The following is a 27536-nucleotide window of genomic DNA, read 5'->3' as shown; positions in this document are numbered from 1 at the left end:
TTATTTCAGAGAGATTCCTTATGTAGGTATTTCCCAGCTGGTGGAAACTGAGGCCCAGATCTAATCAAGGAAACTTCACCAGTCAATTCCACAATGAGCTTTTTATGCACCTCTTGGAAAGAAGCAGCGACTTCTAAGTTATTTTTGTCAATACCCTTATTCCTTCACCTTCTCTGACCTGAGTCTACTTTAACTCTTTCGTGTGTTGAATGAATCTGAGTTAGTTTATGTGAACAATAAAGTGTCCACTGTGCTGACTTATTCCAGACTTCCTGCAAATTCAGGCTTATGAATTTTCTTTGGTTCATGGGAGTCATTTTTCAAGGTGCTATGTAGAGCCACAAGGGCTAGGGGCTCTTTCTAAAATGAAAGTTTGAAAGTTTAGATTCCACAGAACACATGAGAAATCTGAATCCATTGCGGTTTGACTGAATTCCCTTCCTCGCTCCCGCTCTGGCAATTTCTTTTTATATTACAGTACAAACTCCTGAGGACACTATCAGAAACAGGAGCAACATAACCCTTGTACCAAAATGAACTTTTAAAAACTGCTCAGATCCAACGTGATTCCTTTGTCTTTCTCAGACTGTTGCAAACTTTTATATTAGGTATCAAAATGACTCTTAAGTTTTTGTAGAAAAGTATTCTATGTCATTGGATATCTATTTATTGTAAATCCTTGAAATGGCTGCATATAAACTGTATATGAAGTTCGAAGTCTTTTATTTCAATGAATACACTTTTATGAATGGATTTTAATGCACACGCACATAAACTCATAGAAAGTCTGAAGGACTGATACTTTTAGGACCATGCAAAAAAGCTGTGTGACAAGGTGTATTTTGCGAAGCCATAAGATTATGCTTTCAGTATGTTTTAACTTTGCATACTTGGCACCTGTACCCAAAGTTTGGAACCACTATGCATGTTCAAGAAAGGATTGTCTTTCTGTAATTGAAATGGTTGAATACTAGAAAAAGAGCCTGAATTTAATCTCTGAATACTTTAGCCTCATCTGAACATTCCAGGAAAGTCTTTAGACATATCCCAAACTCTTCTTTGCCTCTGCTCATTTCTTAAATATGTAAAGATACACTGACGAAAATCAAAAGATGCTATACAGAGCTCTGCAAAATAACAGATTTTGTCAAGTGCCAGTGGTGTTTACACATCCATGTATATAACCATTCCCAGAAAATGGGCATCTCCCTCTGCTCAGCAAAGTGTACAGTTCATGCAAACTTGTCTAATTTACATGACCTATTTTTTTGACACTGTGCTTTTTAAAATATTTCTAAGCATGGTTTGTTCAAACTTTGGAAAATGAACAAAAGCCTTACTACATCATCTACAGTTGAAATTAGTATATACATTACATACCATAACTATATTAGTCTCAATTACTATGTTATGAAAGCTATGGTATCAATGAACCATGTGAAGACAGGAAGCCATATACTTTAAAACTGCTGTTTGTTTTCCTTATGGCGCTTTGAAACCCAGGTGGCCTTAAAGTGGCTCTTAGAGAAAGAATGACATATTCTGGTCAGAAAAACTTAGTCATTCTGTTTGGTTTTTCTTCAGCCTCCATAGGAATAGCGTTGTGTGTGTTATCCTAGATTAGCCTGTTTTGAGCAATGGCATTGGTAAAAATGTATGCCAGATACTGTATGATAGCTACTGTCATCTCAGTAGTTGCCTTTGATGGCTGTATGGCACAATACAGAGTTGTGCAGAGCTCAGTGATTTCTGAACAAATTCAGCAGAAAAAATAGTAACTTATAGTTCAGCCAGGGTAAGAGGTCCTAACGCTGTGCTGATTTTAGACAAACTAGGTCAAGTATCTCTGTGAAGAATTATTTTGTGACACATAAAAGCTCTGTAGGTTATAAAAGAGTTTGGGGCTCTTTTGTTTAGGAAGATGCCTATACCAAAAAGATTAAGTCATAAAAATATAAGAAATATCCCGCTAGGTCAAATCAATCACCTCTCTAGCCTGGGTATTCTGTTTCAGAAATGATTTTATGAAAGTGTACAAGACCATCTGTTCCCTTTGTACTTCATTAGAGACTGTAATTGTTTATTACATTTAAAACGTTGTATTACCTGTGTTAAGAGAGTACATCATTCCTGTTGTTAACCTATTAACCTGTTGTTAAGTATATTTAGCATAAGTGTAGGTGTTGAAATTGCTAAAACATTTGTTTTAGACCAAGCTACATGTATGCACGTGTATATATATATATAAATATATATGGATACGGATACATATATGCACACACATGTATGTGTGTATATAAATATACATACACACATGCACATTTATACACACACATGCACACACATATATGGAAAAAACAACAACAACAAAATACAATGAACCAACTAAAACACCTTCTTGTGAAAGTTCTAAGTTCCCCTAAAATTGTTTCAGGATTTTTTTTTTCTGGAATGATGATTATACAATCTGTACTCAAAATACATAGGCAAAAAAAAAGGAATAGTAGCGCTTTACAGGTCCATGAGAAGTTCACCTGCGTGTTCATTTTACAGATCACACCTTTCTTCCCTAGTCCACCTTAATATATAAGTCAATCAGTGTTGCAGATGTGTCAGTTATTTATTTGTGAGATATGTAGTAGTCAATTGATTCTGACTTCTACTGAAGAAGCAAAAGTAAGAATATATCCTGAATATATCCTGTTATTATTTTATAGACATCATGTGGATGCCTTTTGCAAACATTACTAGTAATGAGGCAGTCTTCTAATAGCCCAGTACAGGCAAAAAAAAACTATCTGTACTTATTTTTTACAGGAGTTTTCTTAAGAAATGTTAATATTCAAGTTTTACCCTAACAATGTTCTTTAAAAAAAAAAAAAGATAAAAATTATAAAACAAAAAAACAAAACAAAACAATCAAAAAAAAAAAAAACGTTTTTAGCTCTCTAGACATGCTTAGAATTTGGACGCAGTTTTCAAAATAAAACTCAATCCGTTAGAAAAATAAAGTTCAAGTGGAAGTACATAGTGTTTATCCATGCTGATACACTAATCCTAATCAATGAAAATGGGATAAACAGAGTAATGACTTAAATATCAAGGGAAGGTTCCAAAAAAGATTGCACTAATTGACTTATTCATTACTCCTGTGCAGACTACTCAGTCACTAAGATATTTCTGATATTTTAGATTTGCCTACAGCAGTGTTGATAAGTATTTTCCTTTAGTTTCCTCTCACTAATGCAGCTATATTGTTAGCTTCTTATACACAATATTTTTGTTGTTTGAAGTGCAATTTTGTAACATAGCTTTTCAAACCTCACTGCAGAAGAAGAGGAAAAGAGAAGACAGAAATATTCTGAAATTCACGTTTGGGAATTAATACGATGACTTTCAGAAGTTATGAGAACTCACAAAAGTCAATCCTCCTTTTGAAACTATTGCTTTTTTTAATTAGTAGGAATCTCTTTCACCTTTTTTCCAACAAAAAAAGAAAAGAGATTGCCTTTAGTTTCACACAGAACCACTGAATCAGTTACTGAATGGTGGAGGTTGGAAGTGACTTCTGGAGAACATCCAGCCCAACCCCAAGGATTGTATCTTGGTGGCTTCTGACTATCTCCAAGGAAGGAGACTCCAAAACTTTTCTGAGGAACTTGTTCCAGTTCTCTGTTACCCTCACAGTAAAGAAGATTTTTTCATGTTTCCTGTTCCTCTTTTTGTTGTATGCCTTTCCCAGACTCCTACAGATCATGCTATGATCTTACTGGATAAACCATATATGTGTGTCTTGAGCTGATACACGCATGGATTTAACACTGATATGGTGTTGGATGTGGTTTAGCTTTACTTCTACAAGTCAAATGTATGCCACCTTTTCCATCTGGTCATCTTTGAAAGGTTGCTCTGAAAAGTTAGAACGCTATATGTTTAAAAAATTTTGCACTGTATGAAAGAACAGTTATGCTGTCTGGCTTGAAAGCCTCGGGTTTTCACACTGCTCACTTCCTTTCTGATACCCGTTGGAGATAGAGTGCCTGATTGTTCTCCACTGGTAGAAGAGAAGAGTAGGTGTGAATCTGCTTAGACTGCTGGCACTAGGCAAAGGAAATAGATGTGTGTGTGTACAAGAGAGAGCTTCCACAGAAATGAATGGAAAGTCTGTTTTACTGCCGGTGCCCTGCACAACTAAATGTGATTTGTTTCCGAGGGCTTCTGCACTGAGGTGAATTTGCCTGGGAGAGAAGAAAAGTAATTTCTTAAGAAAATCAACTGAGTGCTTTGGGAGCGGTAATGACTTAAGAGAATGTATGATTGAACATTTTCGAGTTTCACTTAATGTTAAATCAATTGGTACCCAATTAACATTAAGGCTACTGCAAGGTTTCAACTTTCTTCCTCAGTTGTTACGAATAGCAGAATTATTGCTACTTTTAAAGTACGGTATAATAATCTATCAGTACTTTTATTCATGTGTGTGTTAACAAATGTATACAGATATTAGCACCAATGTGAGATTTCACAGGTCTACCGGTAGGACAGGTGAACACATTTTCACATTTTTAAAAGGACACCATCACATGGCTATGCCTCATACAAAAAGACCAAAGCAATGGTAGTCTCACTCCAAAGTTGTGTTTCAGAAGAAGTGTTAAATGCAATGAAGTCCTTACCCTAGCACAAAACTACTATTGGAACAAACTTTGACACAATAATTGGCTCCTGGTCTCTTAAACTGGAGAAATATTTGTGACTTATGTAACCAAAACACAACAAAAAATATATGATATCATTTTCACCTGTCATTTTTTTTCTCCTATGGAAAAACTTCACACTGTGTCAAATAACACAATATGCAGATAACCAGTGTTCTGAAGAATGAATGGAAATGTTTTGTGAATGGACTTCACAGGATGAGATTGATTTATAGATTTACTCGTGTAAATTCTATCAGTCTGTGGTTTGGTTGCTGCTTTATTTTCTTCCTATTGTGCTAGGAAAGTAGGGTCAGGTGAACTATGCTGTTTTGTATAGTCTCTGGATTTGGGATATTCTCCCTCCAAAAGCAACAGCCATTTTCAAGTCATAACAAAGTACAAGAGTGGCCAAAGTTGCAATGTTTTGTTGTCCTGAGGAACTCACCCCAAAGCTGCACTGTCTGGTTTTGCAGTAGCATCACATTCGCTTCAGTAGACCTTCTTCAAGTGCCTGAAGAAGTCAGGAAAAATCTCTGGGCGAAAAAAAAAAGGGCAGGGCTGTGGGCATGAGTATCTCAGTGTATGTTTGAAAAGCTTGACTGGACTCTAACCAGGGACAGAGGTCTCAGCCTTGTTCCTCACTCTTCTATGTCAGTCTGAATTAAGGAGATGCCTCCTGAGCTTGCCATTGACCTGAGCATGTAACAGAGAAGTGCCAGTCCAGGTCCTGACTCATGAGAAGCACAGGCCAGAACAATAAATTTTCGGTGTATATTGATTCACCTTTCATTCTGCTGCACAAGGAAAATGCCTTTTTAAAAATGCCGCCCCTCATGTAAAACAAAAACACTGTGTTCCAGGTTGTTCTTCTGTTTGTTCCCTATAGTAATCTCAGGGCAAATTCAGTTCCATTTAATTATATTTGAACATTTAACATAACGTTACACATAACCCTCTTATAAACAGAATCACATGCAGTTATCACCTATTGAAGTACTGACTAAAAAGGTTTGTACCTCCACCATAGCACATTTTTTGTGGACTATCAAATCCTGGTAATTATTTTTACAAGAAACTGAATGTGTTCTACACTGTAGCAGGAAGTACCAACCTCTGGTGAGCACTAGATTTTACCACACTCACTCAATGTTTAACATTACCCTACGCAAACAATCCACACAGTTTATGGACACCTGAAGTCCCTGGAGCTCTGACAGCACTTTCTTTAGGGCACAGCTCATGATTTCCAACAAAACCAGCAAAGTAATACAAAACTCTTTCTTAGACTAAAGCAATGTCTTTTTCTGGCACATGAACCAATCTGCTCCTGCAGTTTGTTCCAATGGGCTCCCTGAAGCAATTAGTGCAATCAGAGGGCCTGTTTTGGGTCTCAGATATGAACAAGGCCAGTCACCTTGGGCAGGCATTTCATTGGTTTATTGTGCTTACACTGTGGTCATTGGGTGGGCCCATTTAGGGGAAGGTGATGTTCAGTGTTCAGTGAGTCATAAATTAGTATGATTTTAGAAAAAGATACTACACCATGTAAATGTGACAAATCTAGTCATTCCATCTAGAAATATTAAACTTTTTCTGTCGGTAACATGCAATTCATCCATATTACCCAAAACTATTTAAGGTTCTCCCTAAATTTGGTGGTAGGTTCACATACTTGCAATCCCAGAGGAATTATCTGTACTCTAACAATGCCATGTTCTACAAATTAGTGGTACAAAGGCATCCATACGTGACACATGTTCCAGCAGAGTAGTGACCATACTGTGTTAGATAAATAGGTTAAAATTGCCTCATTTTGACTAAAGATCCCCTACATGGATGGATGGATTATTTGTGTCATAATGGTCTCGATGATTAATAATAACAAGAAAAAATAGTAATATGTCATTGACTGAATAAATTTAAGAAGAAAGGAGCAGGGAAACGGATTCAGGGTAATAGAGAAACAGCAATGTTTCTCATTTTGTTTATTTATTTTTATTTTTGCAAAAAATTGATTTTAGTTTTGTATCAAATCAAATGTCAAATTTGTGTCAAATATTTAATGTGGCCAGAAAGAAAATGTCGGGTTTTGTTCAGTTGTATCTTGTTTCCAGGTGAATTGATCATTTCTGAACAATGATCAAGGGAAAAAAAAAGGCTTATTTTCTTTTCATGGAAACAAAAGACAACTTTAAAATTATTCAAATTGAGTACCCTCATAGTTAAACTACAATATTTTGCTTAGAAATTGTACATAAAAAGTGAATTTTCTTTTTCTTTCCGCCTTTTTTTCCCACCTTACTTCCTTACTCCTCTTATATTCTGGTATCTTGAAAAAAAATTCTCTCAATTCTAACATAAAATTAGTATTTATGGGAAAATTCTCTAATTTTCTGACAGAAGCATTATCAAAATGGTATCCTCAAATCAAAAGTAAAATATGATTTATTATTTTCCAAAACTATTATTTTCCATATATTTCTTATTGTACTGATTGTTTAAAGTTATACAAACAAAACGTGCTGTTAATCTCAAAATACTAATAGTACAAGTGGGACGTAAACTATATTGTTTGTACTTTCAAACACAGAGTCAGAGTTCTTCATACTTATATTACATAAATAATGCTGCTTTTTGATAGAGCTTTGCCACTTACATCATTTAGGACTGAGCTTTTAGTGTTTCAGAACTGTTCATATGTTTTTCTCTGTTTTCCTGAATGGAAAGAAAAGTAAACTTATTCCACCCAACTTTTACTGTGAAATGACTCAGAAGCTTTAGGGTCCACATTTAATGCAGATATTGCTTGTTTAGACTTGGAATAAGTTATTTAGCAACAAGAACCTGAGCAATAGGCCTGACTCAGATCTTTACGTAAGAAAAAGATTCACTATGATTGGATAAGGTTAAATGCACTGCCCTGTGGAGTCATCCCTGAAAACCTGAATTTCTGGTTTCCTTTGGAGCAAGCTAGTTCCTGATTTGAGGAAATAAGCAATCAGATTTCTGATCTGGGGAAATAAGTAATTAATGTGTACAAATTAAATGATTTTTTTTAAAGTATTTCTAAAGTTAGATTATTTCTTTAGTGTACTATGATTTTAACTAATTTACCTAATGCTACACATTTTACACAATTTATTAAAGTCTTAGTCTGTCTCACTTATTTCTGAGGGCAATTTGATAAGTAAGGTTTAGACCAGTGTATTTGTTTCACCTCTAGCCAACAAGTATACGATGATGATAAAGAGCAAAGTATTCTCCAGGCAAATGCAAACCTGAGCAGTGGGATTAGATTAAGAAAGGAAAAGGGAGAACGGAAGGCAGCAGCTATGTAAGAAGGGCTGGTCTGTGAAATTGTTTCTCCAAGTAGTAACGAAATCCCTGGCAAAAACGCACGCCAAACAGGAGCAGAACAGCTCTGAAGCCAGGGTTTCCTTAGCAGGTTACACCCTTGGGCATTAAGGATGTTATCAGATGGTCTTTATTTTCTAGTGTGAAATGTCTCTTAGTACTGATCTTTCTCTCCCTCCTTCCTCTTGGTAATATTCTGCAGTTCTCTCTTCTGCTCTTTGACCTTTTACTATTTTGCATCTTCCCCCTCCCACCTGCCATGTCATATGCAATTTTTTTTATCAGTAATTATACATTCCTTCTTCTTAAATTTTATTCTCGTTCCATGCATCCTTGCACCTCTGACAATAAGCAACCATGAGGGATGGACAGAGTTAAAAATCCCAGGCAAGCCTATAAAAGAAAGCGAGAAGGAACCCGTCTCCAAAGGAGCAGAAACTTCATCTTTGATTTTCTAGCCTCTGCATAGTGAAAGTTTGCAAGACTTGGGGTAATCTTGTGTCTTTCAGTATGTGCATGCTGTGGCATGACTGCTAAGGCATGTTTTTGAGCATGCTCAGAAATGGGATTTTTTGCACATTTTAATAGGCACAATTTAGCTTGACAACAGAATTTTCTATTTTTGCCAACTCCATCATCAGATGCACTGTAGACTATAAAGGGAAAATTGAAGCAGGCAGCACTCATCTCCCACGCTTTCCTTCACACATGCAGTCCATCATTTGTAAGGCATGCCTGTTTCTTAACTATGCTACATCTGGAGGGCTTTGATCTTTGCAGTGATATTTCCTAATTTCTTGAAATGTCATCCCTTGGGAAATTGTATTACTTCATTAGTCTTATAACCAGGGCATCTTATAATTAAGACAGTGTAATATTTTCTATCACAAGCACTTGTTTAGTTGCTTACATTTTTTTCAGGCTTCATCTGATTTGATCTAAATTTTCCAGGGCTGATACCAGGCATAGGCTGCCTCCTTCCTTCTGTGAACACAAAAACTGTGTCTCACAGTGATATGGGAAAGGCTTTCTGTGTGTGCTTGGAGGAAGGGCTTGATATGAAGGGCTTTTGCTGAATCAATGGCATGTGCTTTTTTGCTCTTTACAGAAAATTCTCTTCAGACAACGAAACCTTTGAAAACAGAATTGCACTTTATACATAGTAATCTAACATTTATAAGAATTCAATGGCAACATTCTCTAGATGCTCTAGATATTCTGTTTAGAAAAAGACACAGCCCGGTCTCAACTCGCAGATTATTCCTCCAGCTGCTTTTCCCGCAGAATTCTGGGGCTTGGTGATGGAAACCCAGCAAGTGCTAGGGTCCTTCCTCTCCTACCAGAAGGGATGGATGCATGCAGGAGCCCTTAGGAAACATACGTTCGTGCTTGTGCACGAATGTTTACCCACGGCAGCAGACTGCAAACCTGGCAGTCTGGTTTTAAGGCTGACTCAGCAGGGCTCTTTGTCCTGCGCAGATGACTGTAGTGAAGAGTGGTGCACACAAGCCTGTTCAGGTTTTTATGTGCTGAGTAAGGGCAGTGCTTACAGGATGGGCATATGGTTAAAGTAATTAAAGAACGCTATGGAGGATCTCTTTGTGTCTACCTCGCTCTCTATCTCTTCCCCTTTCCATGCATCCGTCCCTGTCTTCTGCAAACAGTTCCTGAAGTTAGAAGACATTGCTCTCTGAATAAGCCAGGTTCTATTCATTGCTAAATTTCCTAAAGGTTAGGAGCAAAGCAACTCAAACTGTAGAATCAAAATTAGAAGGAAATGTTTATAATAATATCTTCATGCCTTTGTCTCTTTCCGCAGTTTCTTCTCTGTAAAAAATATTTTACAAGAAGGAGTGCCATAGAAAGAAGTTAATGAGTGTTTGTAAAGCACTCATATACTGTAGTGATGAGCACTATAACAGAAGCTGCAAGGAAATTAGCCATTCATATAATTTTATAACTTTTCTTGAGAGCAGACACTAAACAATGCAAAATAAATAAACTCTTATCATCTACACTGTGACAAAACAAAATACAGGATAACTATTCAGTAAGCGTTCATTTTAACACACTGCAAGGAAGAAGTGGATGTGGCTGTATAATTAAAGATGGTATCACATTGGATTTTCCTGAAAAAAGACTGAGTGGATGCTGTAGAAGCAATTTTAATATTGGTATGTCCTAACTTCGGAGTTGTTGACTCTTCACCAAAAACTCTGTGAATGCAGATTTTGATAGACTTAAAATGTAAAATTTATATATTGTTGAAGCTTTTAGCTATTTGATTTAGTGGTTGTATAAGCTTTTTACATTCCAGAGAAATTGAAACATATTTGGTACAAAATATCTATTTTTCTTTATCCTTTCCCAAGTATTATGCTGTAATTTCTGTACTTCTTAGCTCTTCCTTCGTTTAGAAAATGTTTCTTTTATTCTCCTCTTAGCTTAGTATCACAGACAGAAGTAACATACTCCAGTTATGCTACTGCAGGGCAAACTAACCTCTTTATCATCAATGCTTCTTCCATAATGGAAATGGGCAGGAATCACAAGAATCACAATTTGTGCAAGATTTATCAGTCTTGTGAGATTTACCTTGCCATCAAATCCCAATAAATCCCAGTTACAAGCACTTAAGCAAGATCAGATTGGAGATGCCTACATGCTACAAAGTGCTGATCCAGGATGGGTCAATGCTCCCCATTTTACCATCTTCAGGGTTTTTGAAAGTCACTTTCATGTGACTGATTGCCTGGTATTTGTTCTGTTGCACTTGTACACTCTTTGAACACATTTGTCATGTATGTTCCACAGTCATTCTTAGCAGTCTTTTCTTCCCCTCCGCCTCCAATTCTATTCTAATTATTACAGTTTCTATGTGCAGCTATACCTTCCTGCTGACTCAGGCCCCAGTATCTTTCATTTGAGTACTCACAACATTCCGACTATGCCACAGACCCCAGCTTTCAGCCATATCTTACCTCCAATAACCTGCAAGTCCTCCTAGTTAGAGCTAATAACTAAGGCAAATTCAGTCACGTCAGATATAATGTTGTGCAGCCAGCTCTGGCTTTGCTATTCAGGCTATGGCTGGGGTCTTGGTTAAAGCTCATACTACAACTATGGTTAGCAGAAGTTAAAGAACTGGGGTACTGAGAAAGCCTAAGCTTAGCACTCCAGTGTGAGTGGGGCTGGAAAGCGGCTACCCAGAGAATGGTCAGCTACTGGAAGAATTCTTCCCAAAGAATGTTTTTTTTTTTTTTTTTTTTTTACTGTGGCCATGGTCCTCTTGTTTGAGTCTAAGCTTGTGCTTCAGATAGGGTTAATTTTAGGCGAAAAACAAAACTTTCCATTTTAGTTGAGATCCTCTGTTAAATTTTCAGTCTCTATTTCAAGTAGTGCAAGTGATCAGAAGGGCATTTTACATTAATGAGAGGAAAAACAGTGGAAGTGAACCTGGGAACCTGATATGCTTTTTTTTTTTTTTGGATGAGAATATTTCTAATTTCTGTTTTCTTGATGGGGCTAATCTTTTCAAGACATGCTGCCAGATACTGGAAGCCCTGCTAATGATATAGCACTGTGGACCTTTGTCTCCTTATTGTTCATCACTTTAATGATTTTGTCAGCGGCTATTCAGCATACAGTATCTTTGGCCTATGTTACTCCTCTTTCCATATTAAAATTTCCTCCATATCCTCTGATGTAATAATTTTAAAAAAGTATATAAATGAAGAGAAGTTGAACTGATTGTTTATATTTTAGCAGATTTTCATGTAGCATAGGGCCAGAATTTAGAGCTGGGTGGATGAGGTATATGCAAAGCACAGACAGTGCATTGCATTGTGGAGTGAGAGAGCTTCTGGGCAAAGAAAGTGATGGAACCAGGGAATACTATCATGTTGTGTTGGACTCATGAGTCAGTTTTTGTTCAAGCTGAATTGAATGAGCAGGAAGCAGGGACCAGTGCTGGTAACAGGATCTGTCTCCTGCGGCTTCCTCTAGCAGATACAGTCTCCTAAGAGGTTACCTATCATATAGCTGGGCTCGGAGATCCATCTTTCATACATTATCATTTTTCTTTCCCAAAGCAATATATCTTCATTGTTTTTCTTTCCCTAAGATCATTGTCTTCCTTTCCCAAATAATTTGTCCTTCAAGAGCATTCACCAGATTTCAGCCTGAGGAAGGACTATCACTTCTTTTGCTAGAAGGAAAAGACTATAGGATAGGAGTATGGGTCTCAGGAATGATAGTGACATAGTCAGGGAACATCATGTACAAAGGCTGAAGATCTTATGGGTCCACCTGCCAGTGAAATTAACTTGCAGTAAAGAAATGAACAGGTGAGATCCCTGACCGACTGCAACAAATCCCACCAAAATTATGTTGAGCATCATCAGCAACAAGTAAGGGTTGTGTTTATTATAGACCTACATGAAGGTCATCCTCTCATATATGGTGATCAGAACTGGCATGGAATTAGATTGGAATTTTTAATGAAGTTTTTCTGGGAGCTGTGAAGGATGGTGGAAGTGATTATTTCTAGGGAACTGGTCAAAAACAATCTCTAAAAGATCATGTCTGGCAGCCTACACTGAAAGGGAAAAAGAATGGAGTGCTGGATGCAGTGTTGATTCAGATATAAGATAACATGTTCTGGGGTCTCCCTGACGGAAGATCACTGTTGTTGTGCTCTTACTAATCAAACATATCCTACTAGAAATGTAAATATCACATCTAGGCATAAGTTAGGGCCATTAGTGTCATACTTGGTTATCTGTTAATACACATATATGCTGCGTGCAATCATGATCCAAAGCAATCTATCTTAGGTTGGAACTGTGTATGAATTGATAATTCAACATTCTTGTGAACTTTCTAGTGCCATTAAAGTACACTAAAATAACTAGAAAATTCTGGTTAAGTAATTTAAGAGTGTAATGGATAGTGCTGTGTGTTATTTCTGTTTTTGTAAAAATTATTTTTTTTTTCTCGAAGTGTTTTGTGGCCATACAAAAACTATGTAAGTGACTATCCTGAACATAAAATTCAGCCTTTTGAGCATTGCATTGGAAGTTATTTTGACTACAGAGCAAAATGAAATCCTTTTGAAAGGGTGCTCTCCTCTTCACTTGTGGAGAAAGGAGATATGAAATTAAACACTCGTACACTCCTGTTTGTTAGAAATTCTAGTCAGACTGACTTTTACTAAAGGAATATTTATACTTTGAAGAGAAAAAATCAGTTCAAATTCTTTAAAATCAGTTTATGGTTTTCAGATACTACTCTCAGAGCTAGGAAGTTTAGAAATTTCAGAAAGCTTCTATTTATTTTTTAGGACTGGCAAACTGTCTTTGGTTTTGGATAGAAAGTTTAGGTCATGCTCTTTCTTTTCATTTGTTTGATCAGAACTTCAGTAAAGGATTTCAACACATGTTGGTTAACTTGGTTTCTACAGTCAAATTAATGTATTATTATGTTTAACTAATTACCCTTCTTCCAGAAATTTTACACCTATAGCCTTGCTTGTCAGATCTCTCTCCTTGCCAAATATGGATCAAGATCTGTGCACATTTTATTCAAATCTGCTTAAAGTCAGAGATTTGGAATGTAGTCTGGAATATATGGGTTTCATTTTCTATTGTTATCAAAGTATATTCAGTGCAGGTTAGCTCCATCTGTATTTGCCTTTATTTGTTTTCTCTTTATTCATACAGGAAAACATTACTCATTCCTAAAGTTTCCTCATGCAAGCAGGATATTATTTTAAACAGTTCACCCAACACTAATTAATTTCCTTCATTCTTCTTGATGGCTGTAAGCATTACAGACACTAAAGTAATTTGTTGATGTCTCCTTCTGTACTTTTAACTAGTAATAGACAAATAAAGTAGTTAGCTGAATAAGCAACTTAGGTGTCGTGTGATACATTGATTTATCTTAAAAGTTTGCATATTAGGTTTATCTATAATTAATTTAAAAGGACCTCTCCTGTGAGTAGGTGATATATTTCTGATAACTATTTATCACCATTTACTTCAGATAAGCTAATCTTGGAAAGAGCTTTATCTTTGCTTGATGGAATCTGAATGCTATCCCAGTTGAAAATGCTGAATCACTTCTTTTTTTATTTCAGTTTAGTTTATACTGAACACAGAGCAGCAAAAGAACTAAATAGCACCCTCAGATGAACAAGCTAAAACTATAGCTTTAAATGTATTTGTAAATGTTAGTAATAGATGGAAAATTTTGCAAATATTTTTAAAGGAGTAGATTTTCAAAGGACATAGATGCTCAGGTGTTGCCAGTGACTTGAAAGAAGCATTGGTTCTGCTCATCTAACAGTAGCAGAGTTAAAGAATTGCTAATAAGGCATTTGAGATATCAACGTGAAAAAGGAATGGAGAAGATTCTAGCTTGACTTGCCTCTTGAAACATTGGTTCACTGCTATTATTTTGGATCTCTTTGATTTTTAAGATGTCTGAATGTTACCACATACCTTTACCTCTGTGTAAGTAAGTCAGGTGGGCTTGAGCATCTCTTTTTGTGACAATAGCAGTGGCAAAATTTTCTTGGTGATTTATTGGGGGGTGGAGGAGAAGACATTCAACCACTTTTGAACTCTATTTCACTAGAAATCATTTGTTGTACACATTTTTGTGTAGTTCTAAAAGGTTTTTTTTAATACTGTTGTAACTCTAATCAGCATGCCACACACGCTTTGTAAATTTGCAGTATGTTTATAAAAGCTAAATTCCCTTTCCATTGTGTTTTATTTATTGATAAAATTAATGCTTTTTAATTATTTTTCAGATGGTTTTTTGGTCCAATCAAACGAGCAGATGCAGAGAGACAACTGTCATATCCTGGAAACCAGGCAGGAGCCTTCCTAATCCGAGAAAGTGAAAGTCTAAAAGGCGAATTCTCACTATCAGGTATATTTTAGTTCTTTATCTTATTCAACGTTTTAAAACTTTCTCAGGTGATTTTTTTTTTTTAATTTTTGAGACTTTGGACATGGAAATGAAATTTAAATTCATAATTATCTTTCTTTCTCTGGCAATATATATAAAAAGACAAATTGTTCACAGAATCACACAGAATCACAGAATGGTTAAGGTTGGAAGGGACCTCTAGAGATCATCTAGTCCAACCCCCCTGCACCAGCAGGGACACTAAAAGCATGTGGCACAGGGTGGCATCCAGGTGGATTTTGAAGATCTCCAGAGAAGGAGACTGTACATCTCTGGGCAGCCTGTTCCAGTGCTCTGTCACCCTCACAGTAAAGAAGTTCTTCCTCATAAGGAGATTAAACTTCCTATGTTTCAACTTGCATCCATTACCCCTCATCTTGTCACTGGCCACCAGAGGGAAGAGTTTGGCCCCATCTTCCCTGCATTCACCCCTAAGGTACCTGAGATACTTGTACATGTTGATCAGATCTCCTCTCAGTCTTCTCTTCTCAAGACTGAACAGGCCCAGCTCATTTAGTCTTTCCTCATACGGTAGATGCTTCAGTCCTTTAATCATCTTTGTCACTCTACGATGAACCCTCTCCAGAAGCTCAATGTCCTTCTTGTACTGAGGAGCCCAGAACTGCACACAAGTTGACAAGAGCCTTTTGGGTGTCTGCTAACTTTTATTTACAGTCTGTGTTTATCAACATGCTCACAACACAAATTAACTTTTTTGTCATTATTATTTCCAGTGTTCCAGCTGCCTCAAAATAGGGACTATTTTCATAATTAAAATGTCAGAAATACATTACAGCTGTACACTATTGTCCTAATTGGTATGTGGAATAGAAGTTAAACTCATGTTAGCAGGCCTCTGCAGTTCAAGAAAATGAGATTTCTGCTAGAATACACCCTTAGATTTATAGAACTATACTTCAGAAAAAGTCATATTTCATTTGAAAAATTAGCTGTAAACATCAATAAAAAGTTGGATTCATGACAGTTATTTTTTAAATATAAAGTCCTCCTTCGGGATCCAAAAGATTATCAAATAAGAACACTATTATTTTACTTTCTTGCATATCATGCTATGCACCATCTTTTTTGTATGTGTGTAACTAGATATTTGCCCTAATATATAGTAATCTTACTATTCTGTGGTAGTTTTCCCTGAACATCCTTTAAGCAAACCTGTAACACAAGTATGAGTCAAGAGTATGTTCTCCCTGTGAGAACAGGAGAATACCTGGCAAAATACAACAAGAAGCCTTTAGATGACCTTGCTTACAAACATCCTAATGCGTTAAATTAGGATAGTTCTACGTACCTTAATTCTGTAATCCAGATGATTATGAATAAACTATAAGATGTCAACGGTAGATTTAAACTCATGAAATGAGTAGTGTCTTGTGCATAACCAGATTCTTTCATATTGATTCCTCTTTTGCCTGGATAATGTGTCACACATTTCTAAATATATCACAAAAATGTGTAAGCAGATTAATGAACTTTTGACACATGCCTGGTTTCTCTTTCAGAAACATAAGGAAAGGGTATATACCAGCTCTGTCTTGTTACAGCAGGGGAGCATTGTTTTTGACTTCCAGGACAAATATACATTTTCTGTGTAGTGAAATACAGTGATGTTTATGAAATAAATACAATATTTTTAGTTCTGGGAGGATCCACTTCGCAGTCCTTGCGTTTCCTCAAGGAAACTCACTTCTGTGAACCCAAAGCATCAGCCAGGAATCAGACAGATCCCGAGCCATGACAAAACTGAACAGCTGCACATGTACCTTTTAGTCCAAATACTGTATTAAAGCTGCAAACCTTTCAAAATGCTTTCTCTCTCTCTCTCTCTTTCTCTCTACCAATTTGTGCCTGTCTTTAATGACTTCAGCTTCATTCAACTGTTTTCATCAGTGAACTGATTTTATCAAGGTAGGCTAGACTGGTAACAGTTTGATAGTATGCGGGGAAGGTCAGATATGCCTGTATTATCTGCCTAATGCTGGCACTTGAGTATATGAGACCTTACTAACAGTAACTGAAAAAGCTCTTGCTTGTACATGTATGGGTAGATTTGCAATTTTCTCTTTGTTTTCTTTTAACTGCAGCCTGCTATAGAAGATTTAAAATCTTCGTTCTTTACCTTTCATGTTGGCTACCTCTCCAAGATGAAGGGCTCAGTACTTTTCTAACAACATAACTTTTCTACTGCAGAGAAAAATCCAAGAGAATGGAAATAGATTCTATTCCACATTTACCATAGAATGAGACCATCCTTAAATGCTGCTGTTTTCGTTCTTTTCCTTCCAGATTCTGAATAGAAATCATAATCTATCTGATTTAATATATTAGATTTACTTAAATAAGTTTGTACTAGGCCATTGGCAAGTTTCCATATAAGCTTATATAAGAATAGGAGGTTTGGTGCTTGCTGGTAACAGGCAATGTATGAAATCATGAGCATGGATTTATTCCATGCTGGTTGACATAGCTTTGCTTGATGAAGGAAAGAGTAGTTTGCTTCTCACTAATAAATTTTCATAAGGAAATTACACCACGATTTTCCAAATCCTTTTTTCAGAATGGCATTGAAGAACAGCATATAAACTGAAGAAAGAGGCTGGCTATAGCACTCAACCCTTCTTTGTGCATGAATATGGGTTGTCCTTTGAGCATGTATGCAAAGGTCCTGTGCTATCTCAGATTTATTAAGCATTTACGCTCTTTTAGGCAATGAAAGAGAATAAGTTGCGAAACAGTGGGTATTAATGAAATGATTCCCCACTGCTGCTATAACTTTTAGCAGCTTCCCAGACTTGAATGTAATTTAGCTTTGATGTGCTACTTCATCCTAGGAAGCTAAATATTATTTGCTTCCTACTGACTAGACTTGACTAAATTGTATCTGTATAGGTTGTGCAGGTTCTTTGCTCCCAGCCTAATGGTAATGCATATTGGTCCAGACATTGTATGTGTCACTTCAGGGAGATTGAGTGCCTGCAAAAATAGATGATGAAGTACATTGCAGTGTGGCAAGAATTTATTGGAAGGAAGGTTGTTTAGTTCACCAAATGCTATGAAGAAGTCAGTTTTGTTCCATCAGGAGTTATGGGATATTCAAAACTTTGCCAGCAAAGCATTGTTTTTTCTTGAAGAACAGTGATTCAGTCTTTTTCCTTTTAAGAATCTTGCATAGCTTCAGCCTATGTAGTATATGACGGCAGAAAAATCATCACCTCATCTTTCAGAATGTATTTTTAATTTCAGTTCCCAAATTTTTAAGCTCATGAAGTAACTATAATAATGGCCACAGAACGGCAACCCTGTGTAGGACTGATTTGGTTTCTACCTGCTATGCTGTTTTTGTTTTTAATCCAAAGCATATGATGATAATGGCTAGAAGAATAGCAATCTAGCTTTCAGAACTAAGGTATTTCTGAAAGTATTGCAAGTCTCTGTCTACCCTAACATTTAAATACCATCAAACTAAATAGGAAAAAAATAATTAAAAGAAGAAAGATTTCCAAGTTTGTATAACCTACTTTTTATGACTTTCATGCTTGATATCATACACATATGGGCAATGTATGAGAGACTTAATGTTAATGAGAGGGAGACAAATGTGTGCCTTTATGGGGAAAAAAAAAAGGAAAGCAATAAACCTTTCATTAAAAGGACAACTTTAATTTCTAACTTGCTATGATGGAAAAAAACACACATTTTGTTAATGATTTAGATGGTAAATTACTATTTAAATTACAAATGAAAAGTTATATTCAGAAAGTTTTTTCTCAGCTGTAAATGGTTAAATGGAAAGCACATAAAACTTTAGCTAGGACTTCGAGATGTGTTGCTATCATTTTAAAGTGTTTGACATTTTAAAAATAGGTTTTCCCATTTTAAAAATGCACATGTTGCAGAAGGTTTTTTATGTTGATGACTCCAGCATCTGGTGCAAAATGTATTAAATTTTAAGCATGTTGCTGCCATCTTAGACATTGCCTCTTTTTAATTAAAAGCTATAATTTAGATATGCTCAGCTTAATTGAGTGTCATTGCCAATGATAGCAGGAGGTGCTCAGCTGCTTCCTCCCCCAGTAATGGTATAAGACTGATTGTAATAAATAGCAGTGTAAATGGTTTTTGTTTCCTCCATTTTTTTTCCTGCTCCTGAAAAAGATTGTGTGGTTTTCTGTAAGCCAGACTGGCATTAGGCATTGGAAAAAAGTGGGTAATCATTTAAGGCAGCAGACTGATAGGAGTGGCAAAATCATGGTCGTAGCAAGGGAATCACTGAGCAAGAGAAGCCACTGCACCTGCTCTATGCTGCTGAGAGCATCTTAAGGAACTGCCTTCCTCTCAGGTTCCACTGGGAAATGGAGACCAAGTGCAACTCCTGGCAAAAGACTGTCCATGATCCTGTTGTTAAATGCATGTTTGCACTCATGCTTCCACGAGGAAGAAAGAATATAAGTATTGGGGCACCTCAGGGCTGCAGTGGAAGTAAGGAGGAGAGGATTTGGAGGCTGGGTCTGCTCCCTCTTTCCTTCCATGCTGGCAGCCCTGCACTGTCTGTGCTGGTGGAGGGCTGTAGGTAGGAGAGATGTTAAGGACTGTGGTAGTTACGACACTTTCATTTGCCTCAATGATTCTTTTGGTGAGGATGCTGCTATGCTGATGCCATCGTAAGATTGAATGGGAAAGAAGCACATATTTTATTATCATCCTTGCATGATAAAATCTGGCCCAGTCTTAAAAAGATGGGAAGCAAGGAGAAGAGAAGGCTCCTGCTAATTCAAACCCCGGAAGAAATCTAATGGGCAACTGCAATTGTTTTAGGAATGGCAAGTCAAGGAGAAAAACACCGCAGTTTTTAAAAGCTAATTATGCCAAGCTTTGTGAAGCTGTGGTCATGATCCTGTCTCATTTGGCTGTCTCCATTGGATGTAGGCATGACTGGAAGGACTAAAGGGGATTGTAGCTAGCTCTTCCAAGAGTCACACATGCTGTATCATGTGTGGGAGGAGGAGTTGCACCATGCTTTAGCTCTGTATGTATGCAGTGCAGGCCTTTATGCAACTTTTTGCATGGCAAGGTGATACAAAGAAACAAAACTAAACCCTAAAAACAAAACAAAACAAACAAAATCATAAAACCAACAGTCCCTTATTAAACACTGAATTAATCCTCCCCTGAACTGCTTATCACAGGCCAAATCATAGTGAGAGATGTCAGAGGCAACAGGAAGGGCTTCTATAAATACATCAGCAGCAAGAGGAAGGCTAGGGAAAATGTTAGTCCGCTGCTGAATGGGGAGGGTGCTTTGGTGATGGAGGATGCAGAGAAGGCAGAGTTACTAAATGCCTTCTTTGCTTGTGTCTTTACTGCTACGGATAGTCCCCATGTACTACAGAGTCCAGAGACAAGACAGAGAACCAGGAGAGAGGAGGACTTTCTGGTAGTCAAAGAGGATTAGGTTAGGGATTATTTAGACAAACTGGACACCCATAAATCTATGGGCCCAGATGGGATGCACCCAAGAATGCTGAGGGAACTGGCAGGGGTCATTGCTCAGCCACTCTCCATCATCTTTGAGAGGTCATGGAGGGTGGGGGAGGTGCCGAAGAACTGGAAGAAACCGTCACTCTAGTCTTCAAAAAAGGCAAGAGAGAGGACCCGGGAAAATACAGGCCGGTCAGCCTCACCTCTGTCCCTGGAAAGGAGATGGAGCAGCTCGTCCTAGAGACCATCTCTAGGTATGTCAAGGAAAAGAAGGTGATCAGGAGTAGTCAGCACGGATTCACCAAGGGGAAGTCATGTTTGACAAACCTGATGATAGCCTTCCACGATGGGTCACTGGCTGGATGGACAGTGGTAGAGCAGAGGATGTTGTCTACCTTGATTTCAGCAAGGCTTTCGACACCGTCTCCCATACCATCCTCAAAGGAAAGCTGAGGAAGTGTGGACTGGATGAATGGACAGTGAAGTGGATTGAGGACTGGCTGAATGGCAGAGCCCAGAGGGTGGTGATAAATGCAGCTGAGTCTGGTTGGAGGCCTGTGACCAGTGGTGTCCCACAAGGGTCAGTACTGGGCTCAGTGCTGTTCAACTTGTTCATCAACGACTTGGACAAGGGCACAGAGTGCACCCTGAGCAAGTCTGCAGATAATACCAAACTGGAAGGAGTGGCCGACACTCCCGAAGGGTGTGCTGCCATTCAGAGAGACCTAGTCAGGATGGAGAGAAGAGAAGACTGAAGAGGAGATCTGATCAACATGTTCGAGTACCTGAGGGGTGAATGCAGGGAAGATGGGGCCAGGCTCTTCTCTGTGGTGGCCGGTGACAGGATGAGGGGTAACGGGTGTAAGTTGAAACACAGGAAGTTCCATCTCCATGTGAGGAAGAACTTCTTGACTGTGAGGGTGACAGAGCCCTGGAACAGGCTGCCCAGAGAGGTTGTGGAGTCTCCTTCTCTGGAGATCTTCAAAACCTGCCTGAATGCCACCCTGTGCCACGTGCTCTAGGTGTCCCCTGCTGGAGCAGGAGAGTTGGGCTAGATGATCTCTAGAGGTCTCTTCCAGCCTTCATCGTTCTGTGATTCTGTGATCTGTATCTGTGCAGAAATCTATGGGTTTTCCACGCACACTCCAGCCGCAGCTAGAAGGAAGAAAAAGCTACAAACACACCATAAAACAGCAATGTTATCCTACAGCAATAAGAAGCTAATGAAAGCATCACACAGTAGCTAAGCAATCATTTTCCTCAACAATCCTAGGAAATGTTCTGCCTGGTGAGATGTAAATGCTGTAGAGAGACTACCATTTTTCATTTATTTTTTCCCTGCTTAAGTCACACTGCTGGGCTGTGATAAGAAGATTAGATCAGCTGGTCTGCAAACACTGTTTCATTTCATTTTGATATGAAAAACAGTCTTTGGTGAGTCATGTCTTGATGCAAAGTTGCAAAATGCAACCTGAATATCAACAAAATACCATGAACCAGGATAAAGTGGTAACTGCAAATTGCAGTATAAACTGGAAGCTCTCCAGAACATTGAGGATACTATTACCCACAGACTTAGTAAACATAAGGTCAGGAGTCAGTGCTGATGTCATCTGATCTAAACACTGCTAACCATAGTGTTTTGTACAAAGTTCATTTAAGAAATTAGAACACACCTTTCAAACCAACTCTTACATAAAGATTATCTGTTTTACAAATAATAATTATAATATTGCTAATAAATAAACCAGATACTCAAGCTACTATCACTTTTGATTATATAGATGAGACCAAGTTAACACAGTCATCCTGCTGGCCATTTATTTGCCAAATCATAATTAACAATTCTTCTGCCCAGATGCACTTTGAACTTTGGAAAAGCCAACGAATTTTCATTTTGCTGAATTACTCTTTAAGTAAAAGTCATTTGTCATTACCCTTGTACCAAATCATACATCACAAACATTTACATGTTTTTTATAATTGAAATAGTATTAATTATGTGTTAAATGGAAGGAAGACAGAATTTAAAAAGTGACTGATGTTATTTTTATACTGTGAATTTATCTGTACAAATTTTCTTGTTTGATACTCGTGCAGAATTGTATGTTGGCAACTTAGCTCCCTAAAAATTCTATGTGAGACAGTTATAAAAACCCTTCAGATTTTCAACAACCCCTATATGCCCTCTAGTGATCGGGGGTGACAATCACACAGGCCATTTGGAAAACATTTGATCAGACACGTTAGTGCTAAAGGAAGATTTTCATTTGAATTTATTCAGGTAAGGGTGAGAAAGGATATATTGTATATGTATTAACTAATTTTCTAAGATCTTGGAACACACGTATGGGTCTGTGAATTCTTCTGTTAGTATGATGCCTAAAATGATTGCCCATTTACTTTCAAAAGTTAACTCAAGACCTATGGCATGTGTTCCTGAGCTTTTAGAATAATTTGTAAAAGCTAAACACACATTCTATGGAGGCAGACTGCAAAGTGAAAGCTACAACATCAAGGATATTTCAGTAGGGGAAACTCCAAGGGACTACAATAATAAACTTGCCAACAACTAGATTTTCATATGTGAGTGGCAGACTGAGGTTGCTAGTAGGACTGAAACACGTTGATATTAAATTAATTATATAACCAAGAGTAGCCACTAATAGCATGACTTAATTAAATGTTTCCTCTAATTTTGGTTACCAAAAAATATAATGAATATAAACGGCAGAAGATCTTTCCGCTATGGCTCTCTGTTGCTTTTCCATTTAGTACTGTGTGCGAGCTCTGAGAAAGAGCTTACACCAGTGATCTCCTAAATACATGGTGGGGAAGGAGGCACCTGGCCCACCCTGAGAGGTGCAAGGTGCATGACCAGCAACAGGATGGTAACTGGAATGTCCTCCTGCCTTTGCAGTTTTTTACCCATTCATTGTGGAACAACAGTGTCTTTTCAGGGAGTAGCAGGCTGTGATAAAATTTTGAGTTTCCCACTGTCTTTTACTTATTGCCACTATCTTCTCTTTCAATTAATCTTTCCCATTTTGTCATTTATCCACTGTTTTTTTCTGACCATTTCCCAAGCTCATTACTAGATGATTCCCATTCTCCTTCCTGGCTCAATTCTCCCACTGACCTCTCAAATTTTGTGGCCTATCTGTGTGTCTTCACCTTTCTGCAACACCTGCCCTAACAAGTGGAAGTGGAAAAAAAATGCCAACTTTCAAATACTCTCTCTCCCTTAATCTGATTACAGTTTGGTATCATTCCCTGAGCTCTGGGTATTTTGCACCTGAAACTTGCAGGATCAGAAAACCTCCTTCCCCAGATGCATATATCTTCTTATTTGAGCTGCAGAAAAATCACCCTTCTGCTTAAACTTCTTCCTTCTTGAGTAACGCTCTGTACAGTCAGGATTCCTCATTAGGAAGTGAGGTTTATTACAGAAAACTCTGTCAATATTAGAGCTGCCAACTGTGGTATTGATAGGAGTTGAACCAGTTATCCTTCTGGATATAACACAAGCTCTCTACTCCTTACTGGAAATGGACAGCGATGGTCTCAGTAATGGAGTGTCACATTAATTGTTGCCCCATGTGTGAGACTAGACTTCTTTCCAGCTCTTTAGAGAGACTTTCCCGGCTACCACTCAGATGTTATAGCCATTGCTACTTCTGATGTTCCTTTGTACAGGAGTTCTCTAAGCCATATATGGCAACCCAGTAAGAAATGGCAATTACAAGGCTTTTCCTCCGTAAATAATGGACTGAGTTACAGTGCATTTTTCTCCATCTTTGGTTTGCTGCTGTTCCTCCCACTCACTAGCCCCAGCAAACAGAGGCCCAGACTACTTTCTGACACCACCAAAGACTCCTGTGAAAGCAAGAGACAAGGGCTCTCTGGGTGTTTTGACATGTACCTAAATAACTTATAGGAAGCAAGGAGATAAATATCTTGTTGACTAAGAAAAAAATGGATAAGAATAAAAGACATTTGGTTGGAAAAGAGTCATCAGCTACTCAAAATGTAGCATTATTGGCCTGATTTTTGCATATTCCAAGTACAAGATCTATGGAAGATGTGAGTGTTCTTCAGAAAATCATGGCCATATGGTGTGTATATTTGTTTGGTCTAAAATGCCTCCAGCAGCTGCTATATGGGATGATAATATTGATAAATGAAATATTAAAAACAGATTCAATGTTTCCTTTGAATGAGATGATTGAGCTTGGTTTTGGTGTCCTAAAAGATGGAGAATATCAGCTTTCCAGGCAGGAAGGTACTTTTATGTACTTTTGCATCAAGCTTCATAGTGCAAGAATCTGCAGACCTGAATGTTTAAAAATTAGTAGAATAGATACGTTAAACCACCTAAAAAGTGGGCTTCAGTGTGAAAGAGGCTTTGTGTAGCTGCTATCTTTGAAACTCAACTAATTTATTTTAGGTCTTTAAATTCTATTTTTAACTTCCTTAAAAACACATTTAGGTGCCTAATGTCACTTAAGCTGGTTTGAAACTGCTGACTATAAACTATACAGTACTACTGCTGTAAGACCCAGAAACTTAATATGTTTAAATCCTTTTAGTTTTTGATGGTGAATCTGTGAAGCATTACAGGATCAAAAGGCTGGATGAAGGAGGCTTTTTCCTAAGCAGACGGAAAACTTTTAAAACTCTGAGTGAGTTTGTTGACTATTACAGTAAGAACAGTGACGGCCTCTGCGTGACACTTGGGAAACCATGTCTTAAGGTAGGACTGGATGCTATATGTTGTGCATATAGTTTTCAAGTATTTGTTAGAACGTGTTAGCCCCATAGCTGTTTCTACCATTTCAAAATGGTGCTTAACCTTGTTATTTTCCAGAAGTCATGGATAGCATTACAGTTTCATTCTTGAAGCTGACATGTTAATAATAAAATACCATGCCATTTGAACAAATCATCATGTGACTAGAGGAAAAAATATGCCAAATCACGATTTATTAATACCTTTTTGTAAATGGATATGGAGATGAAATCATGAACTTCATAACTCTAGCTGTCTATAAGTAATTACTGAGACAAAACCACTGGGTTCAGGCAAGAAGTATGTCATTGTTGAAGAACTTGCTAGAGGGATGATTTCTAATTTTCATTTTTTAATGGCCGAATATTTTTTTAGAGTTAAATAATAATTCAGTAAAAAAAAGTACCCAATATGTGGGCTGTATTTTATGTACCCAACACACTTTATCATATGGCTGTGCTTTCAAGAAAAATTATTCATATCAGTTGCAACTTTATGTGACATAATTACCAATATGCTGTTGTAAAAATAAAAGAAATCTAAATTACTGTATTATTTCTTCTCTTATACCAGGTGCAAATTCCTTCTACTTTTGATTTGTCTTATAAAACTGTGGATCAGTGGGAGATAGACCGAAAATCTCTGAAATTCTTGAAAAAATTAGGATCTGGTCAGTTTGGTGAGGTATGGGAAGGACTGTGGAATAATACCACCCCTGTGGCAATTAAAACATTAAAACCAGGTATGCGAATTACTCTTAAATCTTGATTAGTAGCAATGTCAAGTAGTAGTAGTAAAAAATAGTAGTACAGTAAAACATTGGCAAGCACCTTTTTTAAAAAAAAAATTACTGCAAATATGGCCTATTCCTAAAAACAGTCATTCCTTTTATAGAAGTTTTTAGTTTTTTATAACTCACTGTTTCTTTATCAACTGGATACATTCTCGTTTGATGGTTACTGCATAAAAGCACAATTTGAGCAAGGTTATCCCTTTTATAGAATATTACTTGTGTGGAACTGAATGACTATGTTTAATTTATAGATGATTGTTTGGAACTGAATGACTATGTTTAATTTATAGATGAAATAATCAATTTACTACTGATTCATAGTCTGCAGAATATCTTCTAGTGGCTAGACTCTGTATTACAATGATGCTTTTGTTAGCACAAGATATGTACTGTATTAATCTTGTATTAAGAAGTGCTTCGATTCTAAAAATAAATATATATTTTTGATCTGCAACATTAATTCCCAATATTTGCCTATAGTATACATTGGTAACTGATACAGTTTTAACTTTTTACTTGTGTATTTTTGATTAACTTAAATTAATTTGTTCATTTTAAAACAAAAAACATAAAATATCTACCAGCAGATGGCAAGAATCTCATAGCTAGGAAGGGTAGCCTGTATGATATATGTATTTTTAAAATGAGAAAACATTATAATGCCTTATGGTTAACTGAAAAAGCTTGTGTTTGGCATTATTGATCATGTTTCACGTCTTCAGTTTGGAGGTTCATCTAAATATGCTTCAATCCTATTTGGATGTTCTCCTGAATAGGGATGAATTTAAGCAGGCATTTTAGGGCAGTCTTCTATGAGAATACTGTATATTTTTGGGGACTTGCAAAATGAAAACAGACAGAGAGGTTGTGGAGTCTCCTTTTCTGGAGATCTTCAAAACCTGCCTGGATGCCACCCTGCGCCACGTGCTCTAGGTGTCCCTGCTGGAGCAGGGGGGTTGGACTAGATGATCTCTAGAGGTCCCTTCCAACCTTAACCATTCTGTGATTCTGTGATAGGAAAGCTTTTTTCTGTGCTGAACTCAAAGTGGGAGAACTGTTGAGACTTAAGGCCATTCTGTAATTCGTGTGACAGCATACTTTTCCAGTAAACCGGTATGAACCCTTAGTGCCCTGGGTAATCACAGAAACTGTCTTGAAATCTCTGTCCATTTTTCTGTCCTAAGACAGGAACTACTAAAGCTATATCTTTCCTGGCAGGAAAACCTATTTTAAGACTTTTTTTTTAAAGACTTGAAAGACCTATTTTTAAAAACCTCTGAAACCAGTGACTCTAGCAACAACACAGTCTCTCCAAGCGTTCTTGCTCAATTGCCAGCATCACGCCTATCAAAAAAGACTCTTCCCCTCATACGTGACCTGAATTTTTCATTCAGCTGAACGAACTTGTTGCATCTTGTCTGATTAG

General features: G+C 37.3%; 1 protein-coding gene across 1 annotated transcript in view; it reads left to right on the top strand.

Moving 5' to 3' along the window:
* FRK (fyn related Src family tyrosine kinase) overlaps positions 1-27536 on the top strand; it is a 48920-nt gene that overhangs the window by 6328 nt on the left and 15056 nt on the right. Inside the window, exons 2-4 of the mRNA XM_010211073.2 lie at positions 14872-14993; positions 25118-25281; positions 25891-26059. Coding sequence (XP_010209375.1) covers positions 14872-14993; positions 25118-25281; positions 25891-26059 — 455 coding nt within the window. The remainder of the gene's footprint in view (positions 1-14871; positions 14994-25117; positions 25282-25890; positions 26060-27536) is intronic.

Source organism: Tinamus guttatus, unplaced genomic scaffold (assembly GCF_059628265.1).
Source record: "Tinamus guttatus ecotype Peru unplaced genomic scaffold, ASM5962826v1 Tinamus_guttatus_pri_ptg000010l, whole genome shotgun sequence".
Classification (NCBI taxonomy): domain Eukaryota; kingdom Metazoa; phylum Chordata; class Aves; order Tinamiformes; family Tinamidae; genus Tinamus; species Tinamus guttatus.
The sequence above is the reverse complement of the archived record's forward strand: the minus strand, read 5'-3'. Positions and strand labels throughout refer to the sequence as shown.